General features: G+C 49.7%; 1 protein-coding gene across 1 annotated transcript in view; it reads left to right on the top strand.

Annotated features, from left to right (window-relative positions):
• Positions 1–19,099, top strand: part of Col26a1 (collagen type XXVI alpha 1 chain) — a 150,449-nt gene that overhangs the window by 55,235 nt on the left and 76,115 nt on the right. The window contains 1 exon segment of the mRNA XM_028894431.2: positions 4,852–4,949. Coding sequence (XP_028750264.1) covers positions 4,852–4,949 — 98 coding nt within the window.

The raw sequence follows: 19,099 nt of genomic DNA, 5'->3' as shown, positions 1-19,099 counted from the left end.
TTTGGCCAGTGTGCTGGATGGTTTTATGTCAACTTGACACAAGCTTAAGTCATCTAAGAGGAGGAAACCTAAATTAAGAAAATGCCTCCATAAGATAGGGCTGTTGGCAAACCTCTGGGGCATTTTTTAAATTAGTGATTGATGGGGAGGGCCCAGCCCATGGTGGGTGGGGCCATTCCTGGGCTGGTGGTCCCTGGTTCTGTTAGAAAGCAGAGCCAGGCAGTGGTGGCGCACGCCTTCAGTCCCAGCACTCAAGAGGCAGAGGCAGGTGGATCTATGTGAGTTCAAGGCCAGCCTGGGCTACAGAGCGAGTTCTAGGACAGCCAAGGTTACACAGAGAAACCCTGTCTCAAAGAGAGAGAGAGAGAGAGAGAGAGAGAGAGAGAGAGAGAGAGAGAGAGAAGAAAAGCAAGCAAGCAGGTTGAGAAAACCATGGAAAGCAAGCCAGTAAGCAGCACCTCTCCATGGCTTCTGCATCAGCTCCTGCCTCCAGGTTCCTGCCCTGCTTGAGTTCCTGTCCTGACTTCCTTCAATGATGAACAGCAATGTGGAAGTGTAAGCCAGATAAACCCTTTCCTCCCCAACTTGCTTTTGGTCATGGTGTTTCGTCCCAGCGACAGAAACCCTAACCAGGACAGCCAGAGTCTTACTATGCAGCCCTGGTTGACCTATAACTTGCTATGTTCAGGCTGGCCTTGAACTCACAGAGATCTACTTGCTTCTGCCTCCTGAGTGCTGGGGACAAAGGTGGACACGACCAATGTGCCATCACGTTCCCATCGCTTGCCCAAAGCAGGCTGTTGGCAATCGTTTGCCGGGAGTGACTTCTCACCAAGCTCTCTCACAAGATGAGTAAGAGGGGAAGAGGGGGAGCTTGTCACTCTGCCCAGGGGACAGAGGTACTTCATAGAGGAGGAGACATTGGACTTTCACTGGGAAGGGTCTTTGGGAAGAGGAAGGAAAGGCAGATAGGGAAGGGAACCTTCGTGAGCAAGGCCAGGGGCAGGAGGTTTGACTTAGGATAGGAGGGTGAAGCACACTCAGGTTCCGGCTTACAGAGGCAGGTGGCTCACAACATCGCGGAGCCTTCTGGGTATCCATCCAGGAGACAAAGTTGTCCGTCAAACGGAGCTTTGGTCGGCCAGGCTGGTGAAACAGCGCCACCCACTGGTGGAGCCTGTGCCTGTCCCCGAGGTCCGCTAGGAGCTTTACCGAGTTCTGGAAGTCTGAGTGCCACCAGCCCGCAGCATGGCCAGGAGACTAGGAACCAGTGGGGAGCTGCGTTGGAGGGGCAAGCTCTCCCCCTGCAGTCCAGGGGCCTGAAAGCAGAAGCCTAGGGCAGCTTCTGGAAGGAAAAGTGTTCCCTGGCACAGGATAGCCTGAATAGGATAACTGGCTCCTGGAACGATTCCTCCGGCTCAGTTCACCGTGCTACGGACTGGTAGCATCGCTGCCGTGAACGTTTCTTAACATCTTCTGGCCTTGGTTTCTATGTGTGCAAGCTTGGAACGAGAATGGTCTCTACCTCTTGCCTTGTTCTGCAGGGGCGTATATAAGCCGCCTGCCACAGTATTCCCCGGGCTGTTACTGAATCTCAATTTACTGGATTAGGGCCAGTGATAGGGCTCAGTGGGTAAAGGTGCTTGCTGCCAAGCCTGAGGACCCGAGTTTGGTTCTCGGCACCCACACAGTGGAAGGAAAAAGCCAGCCCATGGAAGTTGTCCTGTGATCACTCCGTGTGTGCCGTGGCATGTGCACAGACCTCTCCACACGATGATAATAATAATAAAAAGTATTTTTAAATGTTCTGCATCGTGATAATTATTTTTGTGTGCATATGCAAATGCACTTGGATGTTGTCCACTTTAAAAGACAATTAAAGATTTTTTAAATTGTTTTTAATTAAATGTATGGTGTGTTTCTGAGTATGGGTATGTGCACATGAATGTGGGTGCCCATGGAGGCCAGAGGCGTTGGATCCCCAGAGCTGGAGTTACAGGCAGTTGTGAGCTGCCCAACGTGGGTGCTTGGAATCAAACTCGGGTCTTCTGGAAGAGCAGTACATATTTTCAATCACTGAGGCATCTCTCCAGCCCCTCACAACAATTTTAAAAGATTTATTTATTTTATGTTGTGTGTATGAGTGTTTTTGCTTGCATGTGTATATATGTACCATGTGTGTGCCACCTCAGAGTTCAGAAGAGGGAGTCTGATGCCCTGGAACTGCAGTTATGGTTGTGAGCCGGGTGCTGGGAACTGAACCTGGGTCCTCTGTGAGAGCAACAAGTGCTCTTAACCACTGAGGTATCTCTCCAGCCCTCTGGCTGCCTATTTTGAGACAGGGTCTCTCACTGGCTTGGAACTCACAAGTAGGCTAGACTGGCTGGCCAGTGAACCTCGGGGGTCCTCCTGTCTCTGCCTCCCCTATTCAGGGATTACAAAAGCATGCCACCACACCTGGCATTTTTACGTGAGTGCTGGGGATTTGAACTCAGGTTCTTATGCTTGAACGGGGTGAGCACATTACCTGCTAAGCCAAGTCTCCAGCCCTGTACTAGGATTCTGACCAGCATCATCACTTAAGATGTGGACTGGAGTACCCCTGAGGGGCTCAGAGGCTGGGAGTGGGGGCAGCGTGTGACACAGTGTCTAGAGGGGGCTGTCCCACCCCAAGAAAAGCAGGGGCTTGTAGCGGAACCCTGGAGTGCTTATGAAGCATGGCTTGGAGGGGACGTTCAAGAATTCCCACAAGCAGAGCTCGATTTCTAAAATCCAATTTTAGAAACGGCTGTGATTTGTGTGTTTTCCTGTCAACAGGGTAGCTCCAGATGCTGCTACCAATTAATTCGTCATTTCTCCATGTGCCAACTGAGTCACCCCCATGGCAGTGGATTTAAATGTTTGTGAAGTCATGTAGTCTTCTGTGAAAGCGGGATCGGTGCAGACATGTTTGGGTAGAGAGTTGAAGCTACACACACGAAGCCGGGCTTGTGATCTTTTTGTTTTTGTGGTTTTTTTCTTTTCTTTTTGAGGCGGGGTCCCACTATAAATAGCCTAGGCTGGCCTCAGACGTGAGATCCTCCAGCCTCAGCCTCCCTAGGTGCTGGGATCACAGGTGTGCACCATAACATTGGGCTTGATTTCATTTTTTAACGTTTCTCTCTGTGTGTGTGTTCTCCAGCGTGCATGCGTGTGCATGCATGCACACACAGGGCACACATAACGGCAGAGACTGGGAGTTGGTTCTCTCCCTCCAATGTGAGTCTAGGGGATTAAATTCGGGTCATCAGCCTTGGCAGAAAATGCCTATTTACCCATCATACCTTCACACCAGCCCTTCAGCCTTACTTTTCAAGACTCAGTCTGGAGCTCACCGATGTGGGCAGACTGGTTTGGCCAGCAAGCCTCAGGAATTCTCCTGCCTCCACCGAGTGCTGGGATCATGAGCACACGTCACCACACCTGGCTTTTTAATGCGGGTTCTGCAGATCAAACTTACTTGTCTTTGTATGTGCAAGGCAAGCACTTTCCTGACCAAGCTGTCCCTCAGCCCTGCTTATAACCTTCTTGACGAGTCTCGGAGTTGGAACTGAGGAAGAATTCTGCTGCCCGAGTTTTAACTGAAATGCGTTTGCTGAGGGCGGCACCTGCTCCTACCACAGCACAACCCCAGTATTACTTCAGAATGTAAGACACTTCCCCACGACAGCTGGATGCGTTTGGAGAGCTAGGGAAAGGAAGGGATGAGCGGGTTCCGTGGCACAGGCCCCGGTGAGTGTCTCAGTCAGGGTTTCTGTTGCTGCGACAAAATACCATGGCCAAAAGGCAAGTTGGGGAGGAAAGGGTTAATTTGGCTCACACTTCTAGGTCATAGACCCCTGATTGGAGGAAGTCAGAACAGGAACTCAGGGCAGGACCCTGGAGGCAGGAGCGGAGGCAGAAGCCATGGAGAGTGCTGCTTGCTGGTTTGCTTCCCATGGCTTGCTCAGCCTGCTTTCTTTTGTTGTTGTTGTTGTTGTTTTGTTTTGTTTCTCTGTGTAGCCCTGGCTGTCCTGGATCTCGCTCTGTAGACCAGGCTGGCCTCGAACTCACAGAGATCTACCTGCCTCTGCCTCCCGAGTTCAGCCTGCTTTTTATAGAACCCAGGACCACCAGCCCAGGGGTGGCACCACCCACAATGGGCTGGGCGCTCCCCCATTGATCACTGAATAAGAAAATGATTACAGCTGGATCTCATGGAGCCATTTCCTCAACTGAGACTCCTTCCTTTGATGACTCTAGCTTGTGTCGAGCTGACACACAGAACCAGTCAGTACAGTGAGCAGTCCAGATACTCAGGGGCAGAGGCCAGAAGACTGCATGTTCAAGGCCAGTCTAGGCAACTTAGTAAGACCCTGTCTTAAAGAGAGGGCTGAGGGTGTTTGGTGGGAGAATGCCTGCCTAGAATCCTCCAGTGAGGGGCTGGGGTGTGTCTCAGTGGTAGAGCACCTGCCTAGAATCCCCCAGTGAGGGGCTGGGGTGTGGCTCAGTGGTAGAGCCCTGCCTAGAATCCCCCAGTGAGATGCTGGGGTCAGGTCACATCTCAAGGTGTTAGAGCACCTGCCAAGCATCCTCTAATGAGGGGGTAAGAGAAAACAGAGTAGACTGGAAGAGTCTCTGATCCCTGCCTGGGTTTGCAGGGCTGGCGATTTGTCTGGAACCACAGAGGCAGTGAGCACAAAGCTGAGGTGACAGGTCCACTGTGCTGGTGGCTTCCTGAACTCGAAGCAGGCACAGTACCTCCAGCAGGCAGTCTGGGGCGGGTGGGCAGGAGTGCATACCCCACTGACCTCGTCCTTGTGTTAGTTACAGGACTCTCATCAGACCCACCTACCGGGTCTCCTACCGCACCGTGACTGCGCTGGAGTGGAGGTGTTGCCCGGGATTTACGGGGAGCAACTGTGACGAGGGTAAGTATGGGATGGGGCCCTAGTCATCTAGGCTGTAGGGCTCTGGGTGTTTCTGTCCTCACCTGCAACTGCCCTGGGCCGCCTGGTCCCCTTTCTGTGGACTTTGAGAATGCAGGTCTTTAGTGTCCTAACAACCCCTGAGCCTAGTGTTCTGATGAAGAGGTCCACCATGCTTGTGGGGCCTGACTTGGGTTCCTATTTACCTTGGTTAGATAGGGAATGGGGGAAGCCTCATGAGCCATAGCCCATTTCTTCTCATTCTGACTCCAACACATTCAGAATTGGGGCAGGTACTACTAGCTATTTGTGGTCAAACAAATACAGATTAAGTTTAATTGGGGTACAGCCAGGCAGACGCCAGGGTGCCACGTGGTGCCTGGCTTCCCTCAGTGTCAGGGCAAGGATGGATAGACAGGCCAGGCTCAGTCATTCCTTCCCAAAGCCCTGGGACCCTGGCACAGCCTGGCTTTGGTGCCCATGGGTGTAATGACTCTTTCTCTGTACCACCAGCTCCCAAATAACGACACAGAGACTTACTGTTAATTATGAAAGTTCGGCCTTAGCTTAGGCTTGTCCCACTAGCTCTTTTTTTTTTTTTTTTTTTTTTTTTTTTTTGTTTTTCGAGACAGGGTTTCTCTGTGTAGCTTTGCGCCTTTCCTGGGACTCACTTGGTAGTCCAGGCTGGCCTCGAACTCACAGAGATCCGCCTGCCTCTGCCTTCCGAGTGCTGGGATTAAAGGCGCCCACTAGCTCTTATAACTGAAATTAACCCATTTATTTTAGTCTATGTTCTGTCACGTGCCTTGTTACCTCATCTCCCCATACTGCTCATCCTGCTTCTTCTGGCTGGCTGGCGACTCCGCCTTCCTCTCCCCAGAGTTCTCTCTCTGCCCCAAAGTCCCTCCTAAACCTCCTGTCTGGCTATTGACCATTCAGCTTTTTATTACACCAGTCACAGCAAATACACCTTCACACAGTGTGCAAATATCCCACAACACATGGGGCTAGAAATATATTATAGATAATATACAAAAAAGAATGTACGTATTATATATTATCTATAATGAATACTACATATAATTATACATATCATATACATGAAAGAATATGTACATACATATGTAGGTACACAAGGCCTTGTGCATTTGTGAAGGTCAGAGGTCGACACTGGAGCCATCTAGCTCATTATTTTGAGACAAGGTTTCTCACTGGGGCCTGGGGCTCACTGATTAAGGTATGCTGGTTGGTTGGGCAGTTGAGCCAGAGGAATCCCCCTGTCTCCAGCTCCCCAGTGTGGAGATCACCAGTGCAACCAGCCCACCCAGCTTAGTGGCATTCAGATCAGGGATTTACTGTGCCCCTTGAGTGCATTTTTGATAATTTATGGTGACTATATTTGGGCACTGTCCTATTATAAGTCAAAAGGCACCTATCTATGCTCAGTGTTGAGGTACAGAAACACCTAGAATGACGTCTTTCAAAGTAGCCTCGAGTCTCTCTTTGGCAAAAAATCTAAACAGAACCAAAAAGTGGTAACAACAACAAAACTCGAGACCTTTTTTGTGCTTATGGACCAATCATTCATGAATGTCAAGGACATGCCGTCTTGTGGGCAGACAACCTTCTATAATACCTTTTTTAGCGGTTATGGGATATGGGAACACACATCATTTATAACTAAACTCCTATTATAAGATATTTGAGTTGTTTCCAGTCTTTTGCATAGCATTTCAGTAAACATCTTCTTTCATAAATGAAGTGATTTTCCCATATACTTAAATGCACAAATGTTTATTCAGCTGTTTGTCACACACTCTCTCTCTGTATGTATGTATACGGGGTGCATTGCCGTGTGTGAGTGTGGAGGTCTAAAGAGGGCCCTGGGCATCCTCTACCACACACACACTCTCTCTTTTTTTTTCTGGAGCTGAGGACCGAATCCAGGGCCTTGTGCTTGCTAGGCAAGCGCTCTACCATTGAGCCAAAGCCCCCCTCCCCCCACCGCCTCTACCACTCTGCCTGCTCCTTAAAACTTTTCTTTTTTTCAGATTTCATTTTATGTGCATGGGTGTTTTGCTTGAATGTATGTCTGTACATCATGTGCATACTCGGTGCCCAGGAAAGGGCATCAGATCCTCTGGAACTGGAGGTCTGGAGGTTTGTGAGTAGACATGTGGGTGCTAGGAACTGAACTTGGGTCCTTTGCAAGAGCAGCCAGTGCTCTTACCTGCTCAGCCATCTCTCCAGCCCTCTCCACCTGCTTTTTTGAGGCAGGGTCTCTCCCTGAATGTGAAGTTCATCTCATGTGTTCTTGGTTGGACCAGAAGTCTACAAGCCCCAGCCATCTTTCCGTCCCGCACCTTTATATATTTATTTGTTTGCTGGTTTGGGGGTCTGAGGAGTTTTCATCAAGGTTGCTTACAAGAGCATGTAGGGATATTTACAGGAGCACAGGCAACTCACCAGAGGCTACAACACTGTAGAAAATGTGTCTCCTTCCCCCAGCAACCCTTCACTGCCTATCTGTCTTTAGGGAGGGGTGGAGCCTCCTGAGTGCCCGCCCCCAGGATGGGGTCTGAGTAGTTCTCTTCAGGCAATCACATCTGACTGCTGCCAAGAGTCCAGATGCTGCGCCACGCCCACAAGACAGCCTTCTGGAACACCCCTACCTCCTCCAGCTTTTCCTTCTTTTCTGTCTCCTCCTCTAGGGTGTCCCCTGAGCCTTGGAGGGGGTGACCCGGTTGATTCTAAATGGAAACAACATTAGCCTTGTTCTGGAGTCTGCCTAGATGCCTACCAGCAGATGAGTGAATGAAGATGTGCATGTATACATAGGGAGTTTTATTGAGCCACAAAGATGAATGAAATCATGTCATTTTTCAGGAAATAAATGGGAGGGGGGGGCAGAACTTCATGTTGAGCAAACCCTACCAGGCTCTGAGAGACAATTGGTTCATGCTTCCTCTCACATCCTCTCAGAATCTAGATGACATGGCATGTGTGTGGAAGCCAGAGGTTGATGTTGAGGGGTCTTTCCTAAGTTCTCTCCACCTTATTTTCTGAGCCAGGGTCTGTCATTGAACCTGGAGCTCATTGATTCTGCCCAGTGAGCCCCAGAGATCCCCGTCTCGGCCTCTCTGGCCTCTCCAGCGATGGAGTTTCAGGCACGTTGCTGTGTACAGCTTTTACATGGGTGCTGGAGATCCGACATGGGTCCTCAGGCACACACAGCGAGCAGTTTACAGACAGAGCCATAGCGCCAGCCCTAGAAGACATGTGTTAAAGGTTCTGACTCATGCTGGACCTGGATGCTGATATCTGCCCAAGCCAAGTGCAGGAGGCAGCATTGAACATGAATATGGCTCCAGTCTTTCCCATCCAGGTCTGATTTAAGAGTGGTTCCATGGGGGCGGGAGAGATGGCTCAGCGGTTAAGAGGTCCCGAGTTCAATTCCCAGCAACCACATGGTGGCTCACAACCATCCGTAATGAGATCTGGTGCCCTCTTCTGGCCTGTAGGCAAACATGCAGGCAGAACACTGTATACACAATACATAAATAAATATTAAAAAATAAATAAAAAAGAGTGGTTCCATAGGGCTGGAGAGATGGCCCTGCAGTTAAGGGCCATTGCTGTTCTTGCAGAGGACTGGAGTTAGGATCTCAGCAACCATACTGGATTGCTCTCAACAACCTATAACCCCTGCTTCAGGACATCTGATGCCTTCTGGCCTCTTTGAGTACTCACACAACACACGCACACCCCTCCACACACACACACACACACACACACACACACACACATGTATATGTAAATACACATATCTTTAATATATATTTACAATAATATATACACATATACATATATGTATATAATACATATATATAATACATACACACATATATAATACACACACACACACACACATACATATGTATATAATAAATCCCACGTCCTACAGACAGGTGTCCTCCAGTTAGTCATGTCCATGTTCCTCACCTTGAATGTGACACAGTTCAGGAAGATCTTTCAGCCAACTGCTCCATATTGCCCTCGTAGGGATGTGGAAACCAGTCTGAAGTGGAAATCAAGTCATCCGAGTCATCAAGCTAATGAGTGTCCAGTACAGAGCTGGAACCCAACTTTTTTCTGCTGTCCAGAACTTTGAAGGCCCAAGGAAATTCACCCAGTGTCACCCTAGCCGAAGCCCGGCTGGGTCTGTCCCCAGTCTCCACAGAGGCACTGTCCTGGCCACTCAGAAGCCAGCTCGATCTCATTTAGGGTGCTTATTGTGGTTGGCATATGAAGCATCCCCCATGGGCTCACGTGTCTTAACACATGGTTTCCAGCTGGTGGCGCTGTGTTCGAAGATCATGGGACCTTTAGGAGGTAGAGACTTGATGGAGGAAGGAAGTCACAGTGCTGGAGTCAGGGTGGGGGGGTGGGGGTGGGCTTGGAGGTTTGTTGTGAAATTTTTTCTCCCTAATGGGGAGACTAAGCAATGTCTCCCCTCCCCCATAAGGTCCCGACAACAAAGCAAGAGTCCATACCACCGAGGTTCATCCTGGGGAACCAGTGAGTTTGCTGGGTTTACTTACAGATCATGGATGAGAGAAAGGTCAGAGGTTAGCGTATGGGTGACCCTAAATCAACCTCACTGGAAGGTCTGTGCCCAGCATGGATGGTGGTTCCCCAGCCTATATACCCCAGCCATGAGGCCCCCATGGCCACAGGAAATTAAGTCAGAATTGGAAAACATGTCTGCGGGGAGTGCCTGATGCTCGGACGAAGGTCCAGTGGCCCTCCCCACCACACAGCTCTTTGCATACGTCAGCAATCAACAGTCCCACTCTGATGACCTTTTGCAAGCAAGCACAACTGGTCCCGTGAAGAAGGTGGCTGTCTGGCTCGGAGATAGGGCCACACAACTAGTTTTCAGCCCACTTCCTGTCTGCTTTCTGCTTCCTGTTCCTCTAAGGTGTGAGGAGGTGAGGATTCCCAGCTGCATATTACCACCACCACCACCACCACTGCGGAGTTTCTTGCTATTCTGCCTTCCTCTCCTCCTCTCCAGATGGACTGTACATCTTGAAACCCTGAGCCAGAATAGACCCCTCCTGTCGTAAAGAGCTCCCAGTCAGGTATTTGGTTCCCGCAACCAGAAAAGTAACTAAGAGAGTGTTGGAGGGATTTTGACAAGGGACTCAACCAGCAGGAGGCAAATTTAACTTAAGTGCGGAATTGTTCTCTTTTTCCTTTCTTTGTTTCCAGCTGGAAATGAATCTAGGACGGGCAAGCAATGAGTCCCCAGGGTCCCGTTAGGGGCAAGGAAAGCCCGGAGCAGAGGGTTTGGCTAGCGCATTCAAGCATGGAGCCGATTGATTTGAGTCCAGAGGAGGCTGCCCTTTCACCCCGCTCATACACTCTGTGTATGAGCCTGTTTATATTTTGAATGGCAGAGGGTTCAAAGCCAGAAGGAATTCTCCTGGGAGGGGCTGAGGCCACCCCTGGCCAATCTGCAGAGCTCAGAATTTTAGGGGCTCCCAGTGAACCCGAGGAGGTCTTTACGCCTTGTCTTCCACAGTCTGTAATGGCCGCGGTTAAAGCAGGGCTTGAGCAAGTGTGGCCGTTTATTAAAAGGAAACTCTGCGGTGGTGATGGCGGTGGTAGGAATATGCAGCGGACTTAGGGGGTTCCAGGCACTGTGTTGGACGCACATGCTGTCACCCTGATGAAGGGGAAAGCTTGGGGTGCTCCCGGATGCAGGGTTGCAAGACGTACCTGGAAAACCGAGTGGAGGATTCAGTGCTGGGAAAGAACGTAGCTGAATGTATGTCTGAAATATCGCGGAAGCCACAAGGGGTGGAAATTGGTGGGCGGGGGTTCTTGAAACTCCAGGCTTGGCCCTCTGGCTTCCACTTATTTTCACAGGACCCTATTTGCCATACTTCTTCTTCTTCTTTTTTTTAATCCATACTCCTTTCCCTCTAGTTCCTTCCCATTAGTGCTTTTTACCATCAAGAGAAGAATCTTTAGAGCTGGGGGTGTGGCTCAGTGGGAGAGCACCTGCCTAGAATCCCCCAGTGAGGGGCTGGGGTGTGGCTCAGTGGTAGAGCACCTGCCTAGAATCCCCCAGTGAGGGGCTGGGGTGTGGCTCAGTGGTAGAGCATATGCCTAGGATCCCCCAGTGAGGGGCTGGGGTGTGACTCAGTGGGAGAGCACCTGCCTAGAGTCCCCCAGTGAGGGGCATGGCCAGGTCTTGAGCTCTGTCCTCAGTGCCTCAAACTCAAACTACAAAAACCAGATTGACTCCCCATCACCTTTGTCCTGCCTCATCTTTGGCTCCTTGCTTTTTGTAAGCATATCCCCCCGTCCCTGACTCAGGCCCTGGCCTTCCAGAATCTTCTCCAACCCACGAGGCCAGCCTCCACCTCATTTTCTGTCTCAGTTATATCTTTAGGATTTTCGTTTCTGGGTGTGACTGGCAACAACAGAGAGAGTTGAATTCCATTAGGAGAATTTAGTACTCGCAACTCCTGAGAGGAGGGACATGTCATGCCGTCCTAGGACAGCCATGTGAGGAACACCTGTTCTTTGGAATGAGGCTGAAGAGAAAGCCTGGGCCAGAGCTGTCTGTGGACTTTTGCAGAAAATCAAGACAGGGCAGGATACACAGTTGGGGTGTCAGCTTTGTGCATCATTGGCAGTGTTTGGGGGCTGACTCTAGGAGCCTGGTACCTGGTGCTGGGGTGGGAGAGTGAAGAGGGTAGAGATTCACTCAGGAGCGGTGGCCTTCCCAGAGAGCTGTTCTCTGTCTTTAGGAATTATCTAGCCCTGGGAGGCAGTCTGTCTCCAGGTCTGTGCGGTCTCCACTCTCCCCCAAGACAACAGAGCTACCTAAGCCACAGAGAACGGAAAACGTTAGGCTGGGGGATAGAGAGATGGCTCAGTGGAGAACAGTGGTTGCTTCTCTTGCAGAGCTCCTGGGTTCGGTTCCCAGCACCTCCACGGTGGCTCGCCACCATCTCTAACTCAAGTTCCAGGGGATTCAGCGCCCTCTTCTGACTCCCTTGGGAACTTCATGCATGTGGTGCACTTAAATATATGCAGGCAAAGCACTCATACACGTAAAACAAAAATAAACAAATCGTTAAAAAACGATACTGCTTAATTAAAAAAAAAATGCCGAGCTGAAGAAACTGGTCAATAGGTAAAGCGCCTCCATGTAAGCACGAGGGGCCTGAGTTCGATCCTCAGAACCCACGCAAAAACAAAAACCAAACCAAACAGCAAAGAATGGGCACAGTTGAGTAGGGTGGGGAGGCAGAGACAAAGGGATCCCTGGGTCTCACTGGCCAGCTAGCCTAGACTACTTGGTGAGCTCCAGGCCAGTGGCAGAGCATATCTCAAAGCAAACAAGAACAAGAAAAAACTCAAGGTGAACCGCACCTAAGGAATGGCACCCAAGAGTGTCTTCTGGTCTCCAGATGCATGCACACACGTGATGGCCGCTCAGAGTTTTCCTGCAGAATGCACCTCCATGTAAGATGTATCCTTCTGCTAACTCCCAAGAGCTGGAACCCAAATCAAGAGCTAGAATCTTGAATGAGTGAATGAGTAAATGAATGAATGATGCTGCAAAGCCAACTTTCATACGTATGAGGTGATATATTAGCTGCTTCCCTCATTGCTGATAAAAACAATTTAGAGAGAAGTGGTTTTACGTAGGCCCTTGGTTCAGCGGATAGAGTCTATCATCATGGTTGGGAAGGTGTGCTGATTCTTAGATCAGGGCATAGAGTCTATCACGGTTGGGAAGGTGTGAGGATTCTGTCTCTGATAGATCTCAGGGGTCCAGGAAGCAGAGATGGCTGCAGCCATAAACAGGACCTGGATATAACCTGAAGACCCCTCCCCCACTGATGATCTACCCTGAAAATTGAGGCCCCACTTCCTAAAGGTCCCATGACCCCTCAGAACAGCACCACCTCCTGGGAGCCAAGTCTTCGAACACTGAGCCTGTGGGGGACATCTCACATTTAAGTGATGAGAAGTCTGAGGAATGGATGACCCATGACCTCCATCTGTAGATGAGCAGCTGCAGGTTCAGAAAATGTTGGGGTTGGGGCATATCAATAATAACTCAGTGGGAAATGCTCTCCCAGCACACATGAAGCCCTGGCTTCCATCACCAGGACCACATAAGCCAGACACAGGGGTACATGCCTCTAATCCAGGTGGCGGGAAGATCAGGAGTTCAGGGTCATCCTCGGGTCACATATCGAGATGGAGGCCAGCCTGAACTACATGAGACCCCGTTTGAAAAACAAAACAATAACAAAAAACCCAAACCAAAACAAAAAGGAACAACAATAAGAAATGTTGGTATTATTTATGTGAGGTCCTGCTGAGGTCACTGGGGAAGTTGAGGCTGAGTGACGAAGATGCCACTGCTGCTGGCCCAAGTGAGGGGACATTTCATAGGATCTGATGACAGTGTGTGTGTGTGTGTGTGTGTGTGTGTGCGCGCGCGCACGCGCGCGCGCATCTGTGCATTTGCATGTGGCAGTTAGAGGACGCTGATTGTCATTCCACCTATCTGTCTATTTGTCTGTCTGTCTGTCTATCTACCTACCTACCTATCTATCTAATTTATTTACTCATTACAATGCTTGGAATTGAACTCAGGGCCTCACTATGCTAGGTAAGTGCTCCACCTCCAAGCTGTATTCTCAGCCCTGACTTCCTCCTTTACGGGGGTTGAAAAACCACATGGAGATGAAGCCCTCAGCATTTGGCCATGACTTGGGTCTCAGCTCGCAGCTTCTGCTGGGATGGCCCTTGGTTCTTACAAGTCCCACGGCTGGAGCTCAGACCTGATGCGTGGGTAGACCCGGCATTGGCAAGCTTGTTATAGTCTATGCCAGCCTCAGTTTCCTTATCTGTAGAATTGAGGCTGGGGCAAGAACCTTGCAGCCCAAATGTTTCCATCTCCTGATCCCCTATGACCTGGCAGATCACCCCAACAGATATGCCTGCTGCTTGGAGTTTAAAGCCTGCCTCCCAGGCCTCTGCTGGTAGAAAACAAGCAAGGCCCAGAATGGCTCTGCAGGCTGTGAAGAGCCAAGCAACTGTGAGGGGTGCAGTCTTGACAATCCTAGACTCCCTTTCTTTCTCTGAAAAGAGCTAATGGCTACGTGTGGCAGTGGAAACAATATCCTTTTGGATAAAGAAATGGGCAGCGCTATGTGTCCTTCTGGCATCAAATTGAATTGTGCTGGTTAATATTCTTTGGCAGCTTGATGGAATCTAGAATCCCGAGGAGGCAGCTTCTGGACATGTCTGTGAGGGGCTTTCTACATTAGGCTGATTGAGTCAGAAAGACCGCCCTAAGTGTAAGCAGCACCTTCTGTGGGCTGGGAGCCCCGGATGGAGCGGAAGGAGAAGGGGAGTTAGAGCGATGGTTAAGAGCGCTTGCTGCTCTTCCAGAGGACTGCGGTTCAGTTCTCAGCACCCACATCTGGTGGCTCACAGTTAAAGTGTTCCAGGGTCCTCTGGGAGAGGCTCTACGTCTGTATTCTAGGGTATGGATTTGGTTTGTGGTTCCTGGTTCCCACAAGAACTCCCTGAATGTTATTTGAGATAGTGTCTGGCTCTATAGCCTGGATTGTCCTGGAACACTGTGTAGACCAGACACGATCTCAAGAACCTCTCACCTGAGCCTCCCCAGGGCTGAGAGTCTAAGCACCACCATACCATCTCTCTATATGAATTATTATGCAACAGATGTATCTTAGTTAGGGTTTCTATTACTGTGATAAAGCATTGTGACCAAAAGCAACTTAGGGATGGAAGCCCCCCACCACACACTCCCCAGCTTTACAGTACACAGTCCATCATCTAGGGAAGTCAGGGCGGGAACTCAAGGCAGGAACTTATGCAGAGGTCATGGAAAAAGCTTCTTATGGTTTGCTCATCATGGTTTGCTCAGCCTGCTTTCCTAGACCATCCAGGACCACCTGCCCATGGTCGGCATCCCCAACAGAGAGCTGGGCTTTCCCACACCAGTCATCAGTCAAGAAAATATCCCACAGACTTGCCTACAGGCCAATCCTATAAAGGCATTTTCTTGATTAAGATTCCTTCTTCCCACGTGATCCTAGCTTGTGTCAGGCTGGCATAAAAACTAGGCAGCACAGCCGGGCGGTGGTGGCGCACGCCTTTAATCCCAGCACTCGGAGGCAGAGCCAGGCGGATCTCTGTGAGTTCGAGGCCAGCCTGGCTACAAGTGAGTCCAGGAAAGCGCAAAGCTACACAGAGAAACCCTGTCTCGAAAAACAAAAAAAAAAAAAAAAAAAAAAAAAAAAAAAAAAAAAAAAAAAAAACTAGGCAGCACAATATGCAAGGATTGAGCTGGCCTTAACTATTCCCATCTATCATAAAGATGCTGGCCTTGAAGATGGGGGGTGGGGCGGGGTGGAGTTGTGTGTGTGTGTGGGGGGGGGTGGCTCAGCATTTTTGCTTGCCCTGCAAGAATAAAGACTGGATTTGTATCTCTAGAAGCCATGGGAACTAGCCAGACATCATGACATGCACTTGTAACCCCAATACCTGGGAGGCAAAGGCAGGAGGATTCCTGGAGCTCATTGGCCAGCCAGTCTAGCAGAAATGGTGGGTTCCAGGTTCAGTGAGAGATCTTTTCTCAAAAAATAAAGTAGAGAGTAACCAAGGAAGGCGCTCAATGCAGACTTCTGGCCTCTACATGCATACACATACTTGTATATATGAATACACACAATATGTGTCTATATGTTATACACTCTATATGTGTCTGTATGTAATAAACATGGCAAACAAGACAGCTCCATGGGTGAAGGTGCCTCCTACTGAGCCCGATGACCTGAGGACCATCCTTGGAACCCACACACTGGAAGGAGAGAATACCTAACAATTGTTCTCTGACCTCCACGTATGTGCCCCGGCACACACACTCTCTATCTCTCCAAGCATGGTAACTAAATAAATATCAATATAAATAGGGGTTAGTAAAAGGGATGGCTCAGCATTTGGGAGCACTACTGCTCTTGCGGAGGGCCTGGGTTTGGCTCCTAGCAGCCATGTGGTGGCTCACAAGTCTCTGTAAGTCTATTTCCAAGGGATCTGGTGCCCTCTTCTGGCCTCCCCAGGCATCTGCACACATATAGTACACATAAAACTTATGTAGGCACACACAAGCACATTAAAAACAAAAACAAAAAAAAAACACCCAAGATTTAAAAGACTCCTGTGTGAGCATTGGCACTGAGTCAAAAGTTGAAGGAAGCCCTGGTAGCCAACAGTGGCCTCTGATGAGGTCTCCCATGGAGATCTTTCTCCTGTCATTGGGCTTGGAGTTTTGCTCCAGTAATGCACACAGCTGAACGACAGGGAGACCTGAACCTGGTGGCTGGAGTCTCACAGTGGTCACGTGTGGGTGGGTGTGGCCAGTCATGGGACTGTGTGATTCCGGTTCCCATGAATCTTGTGTCTGAAGTCCTGTTCCTCATGTACCCTCCAAGAGGGCAAGGTACAGCCGAGATGAGGCCAGCCTCACCCTGCCAGCTGTTCCCCTGTTCAGTTTACGAAGTGTGCCCACACGCTCTTTGGAGCCCTGAAACCCTGGAATCCATGGCTCAAACCCTCCCACCTTCCAGCTTAGGTGTTCCAGGGGCTTCTAGAAGAGTCTCTAGCTCTGTGTCCCAGGGAATGTATTTGGCTCTTGGTTCCTAGTTCGCACAAGAATCCACTGAATGTTCTTTATGGCCAGATATTGCCTGCATTCCCCAATGCGAGTTTGGAATGTTCCAGAATTTCATGCTTCCCTCTGCCTTTTATAATACAATCGTTTATTGCCCGGGCCTCTTGTTCATCACTTCCTTTACAACTTTGCAGTTTTCTTACCGCCCTCTTAATTGCCTATGTTTGTCTTCCCAGCTGGTCAGTCTCTGAGCTGTCCAGGAACTGACTCTTTCTCTGATCCTTTTCACTTTGCTGTTTAATTGTTATTGGGACATTCTCCTCTCTTCCTCCCCCACTCCCCCCTAGAGTGCTGAGGGTTGAACTCAGGATCTCATACATGCAAACACATGCTCTCCCACTGAGCCACACCCTCAGACTCTGACTTGGGGATTCCAGGCAAGCACTTTACTACTGAGCTACACCCCGGCCATATTTAATGCCTTTTGACTTAACAGTATTTTCAACTTATGATGGATTTACTGAGATGTAAACTCACTGTAAGCTGAGGAGCACTGAGTGTGTATTGGCATGTGTGGCTGGGTGGGACACACAAGCTGTGCATTTAGGGTGAGTGCATCAAGTCTGTGATGACTGTGCGTGTGTTTGTGTGTGAGTATTGAGGTGCCGTGTGTAAGCTTTCTCTGTGGTGTGTGTGCAACAAGCCGCCGATGACCTCCTCTTGACGTGATCGGATTCCTCATAGAAGATGTGTCTAACGGTACCTGCTGGGTGTGTCTGGCCACCGGCCATCTGGAAGCTGAGCCGGGAGAATGTAGGGTGGGGACCATTGGACAAGTCAGTGTGTCAATTCACACCTCATTCCCTGGTCTCACCATGCTCCCCATCCTTCACCATGGCTGGCGTCTTCCAGTAGTGAGCAATTTGCTTTTTCCCCTCTGTGGAGAGTCCAGTTTTCTGCCTGAGGAGAGGACGGAACCCAGAGGCTTCCTCCCCCGTGAACCCAGTCTGTACTCGGTCCCTCTGTGTTCTCGCCCTTCAAGTCCAAGTACATGGTACATGCCGCTGGGTCGGGGCTCTGCTGCGTCCAGAGTTCATCAGCCCTTCCAGGGCTGAACTAAGTAATGTCTCCCTCCCTCTCTCCCCCCTCCTTCCTCCCTCTCTCCCCTCCCTCTTTCTTTCTTTCTTTCTTTCTTTCTTTCTCTCTCTCTCTCTCTCTCTCTCTCTCTCTCTCTCTCTCTCTCTTTTCCCTCTTCCCCCTCATTCTTTCTCATCCTTCTTTTTCTACTGAGAGAAGCAGGTTGTTTTTAATATTCCCCCCCTGTGTGTGTGTGTCTGTGTGTGTGTGTGTGTGTTAGGACAACATTCAGGAGTCAATTCTCCACCACGTGGGTCCTGAGGATTGAACTCAGGCCTCCGGGGTTGGCAGCTGGCACCTTTACTTGCTGAGTTCTGTTTCCATCTCCATCCGGGTCTCTCTCTCCTGTGTCACTCTGTAGACCAGGCTGCCCCCCAGCACACCGCGCTGTCTCAGCCTCTGAGCGTTGCGATGGCCGGTGTGCACGCCACAGCCACCTTTGCCTTCCCCGACTGGGCACGTCAGCAGCCATTTTTTCTGTTGTTTCTCTGTTGGATTTCTTTATCTTCGTCCATTTCTATCTTTAAACTTAATCCCCGTATGTCACTTCAGTCGGGTTTCAGGAAAATGTGGTCGTATCTGCCATCTGTGCCAAGAATAGCCAAGAAGGAAACCATGGAATGTCCCCTTGCAGAGGCAGGTCACCACACGGGGCAGGCGGGCACAGCCAGCCTTCGCCAGCCTCCTGACATCCTGACGGTAATATTAAACTCTTAATTTTTAAACCTTATGTAAGAAATATTTCTGAGCTAAGAAGCACATAAAACACCCCCTAAAATACTCATATACCAACCGCTGAGATTAAATAGCTGTTAGTATTAGGTCATACTTGCTTCAATGTTTCCTTGACTTTTGCTTTGAGAAAAGTCCAGGGCAGTGTATTTTTCTTTTTGAGACGGGGTCCCGCTATGTCGACCAGCCTGCATAACTGTAGTCTCTATGCTTTTCCTTTCCTCTACGCTCTTTTTCCTTCCTTCTTGATTTTATTTTTTATTTAAAATTTTATTTATTTTTATTTTATGTGGATGGGTGTTTTGCCTGCATGTACGTCTGTGCACCATACATACATGCAGTGCTCTCAGAGGCCAGAAGAGGGCATCGAATCCTCTGGAACTGGAGTTATAGACTGCTGTGAGCTGCCTTGTAGGGGCTGGGAATTGAACCCAGGTCCTCAGCAAGAGCAACAGAAGACATTGTTCTTAATCACTGAGCCCCATCTTTGTGCGTGGGTTCATGCTGTGTGTGTGTGTGTGTGTGTGTGTGTGTATGTGTGTGT

The sequence above is a fragment of the Peromyscus leucopus genome, chromosome 23 (assembly GCF_004664715.2).
Source record: "Peromyscus leucopus breed LL Stock chromosome 23, UCI_PerLeu_2.1, whole genome shotgun sequence".
Classification (NCBI taxonomy): Eukaryota; Metazoa; Chordata; class Mammalia; order Rodentia; family Cricetidae; genus Peromyscus; species Peromyscus leucopus.
This window is presented reverse-complemented; position numbering and strand designations above follow the sequence as displayed.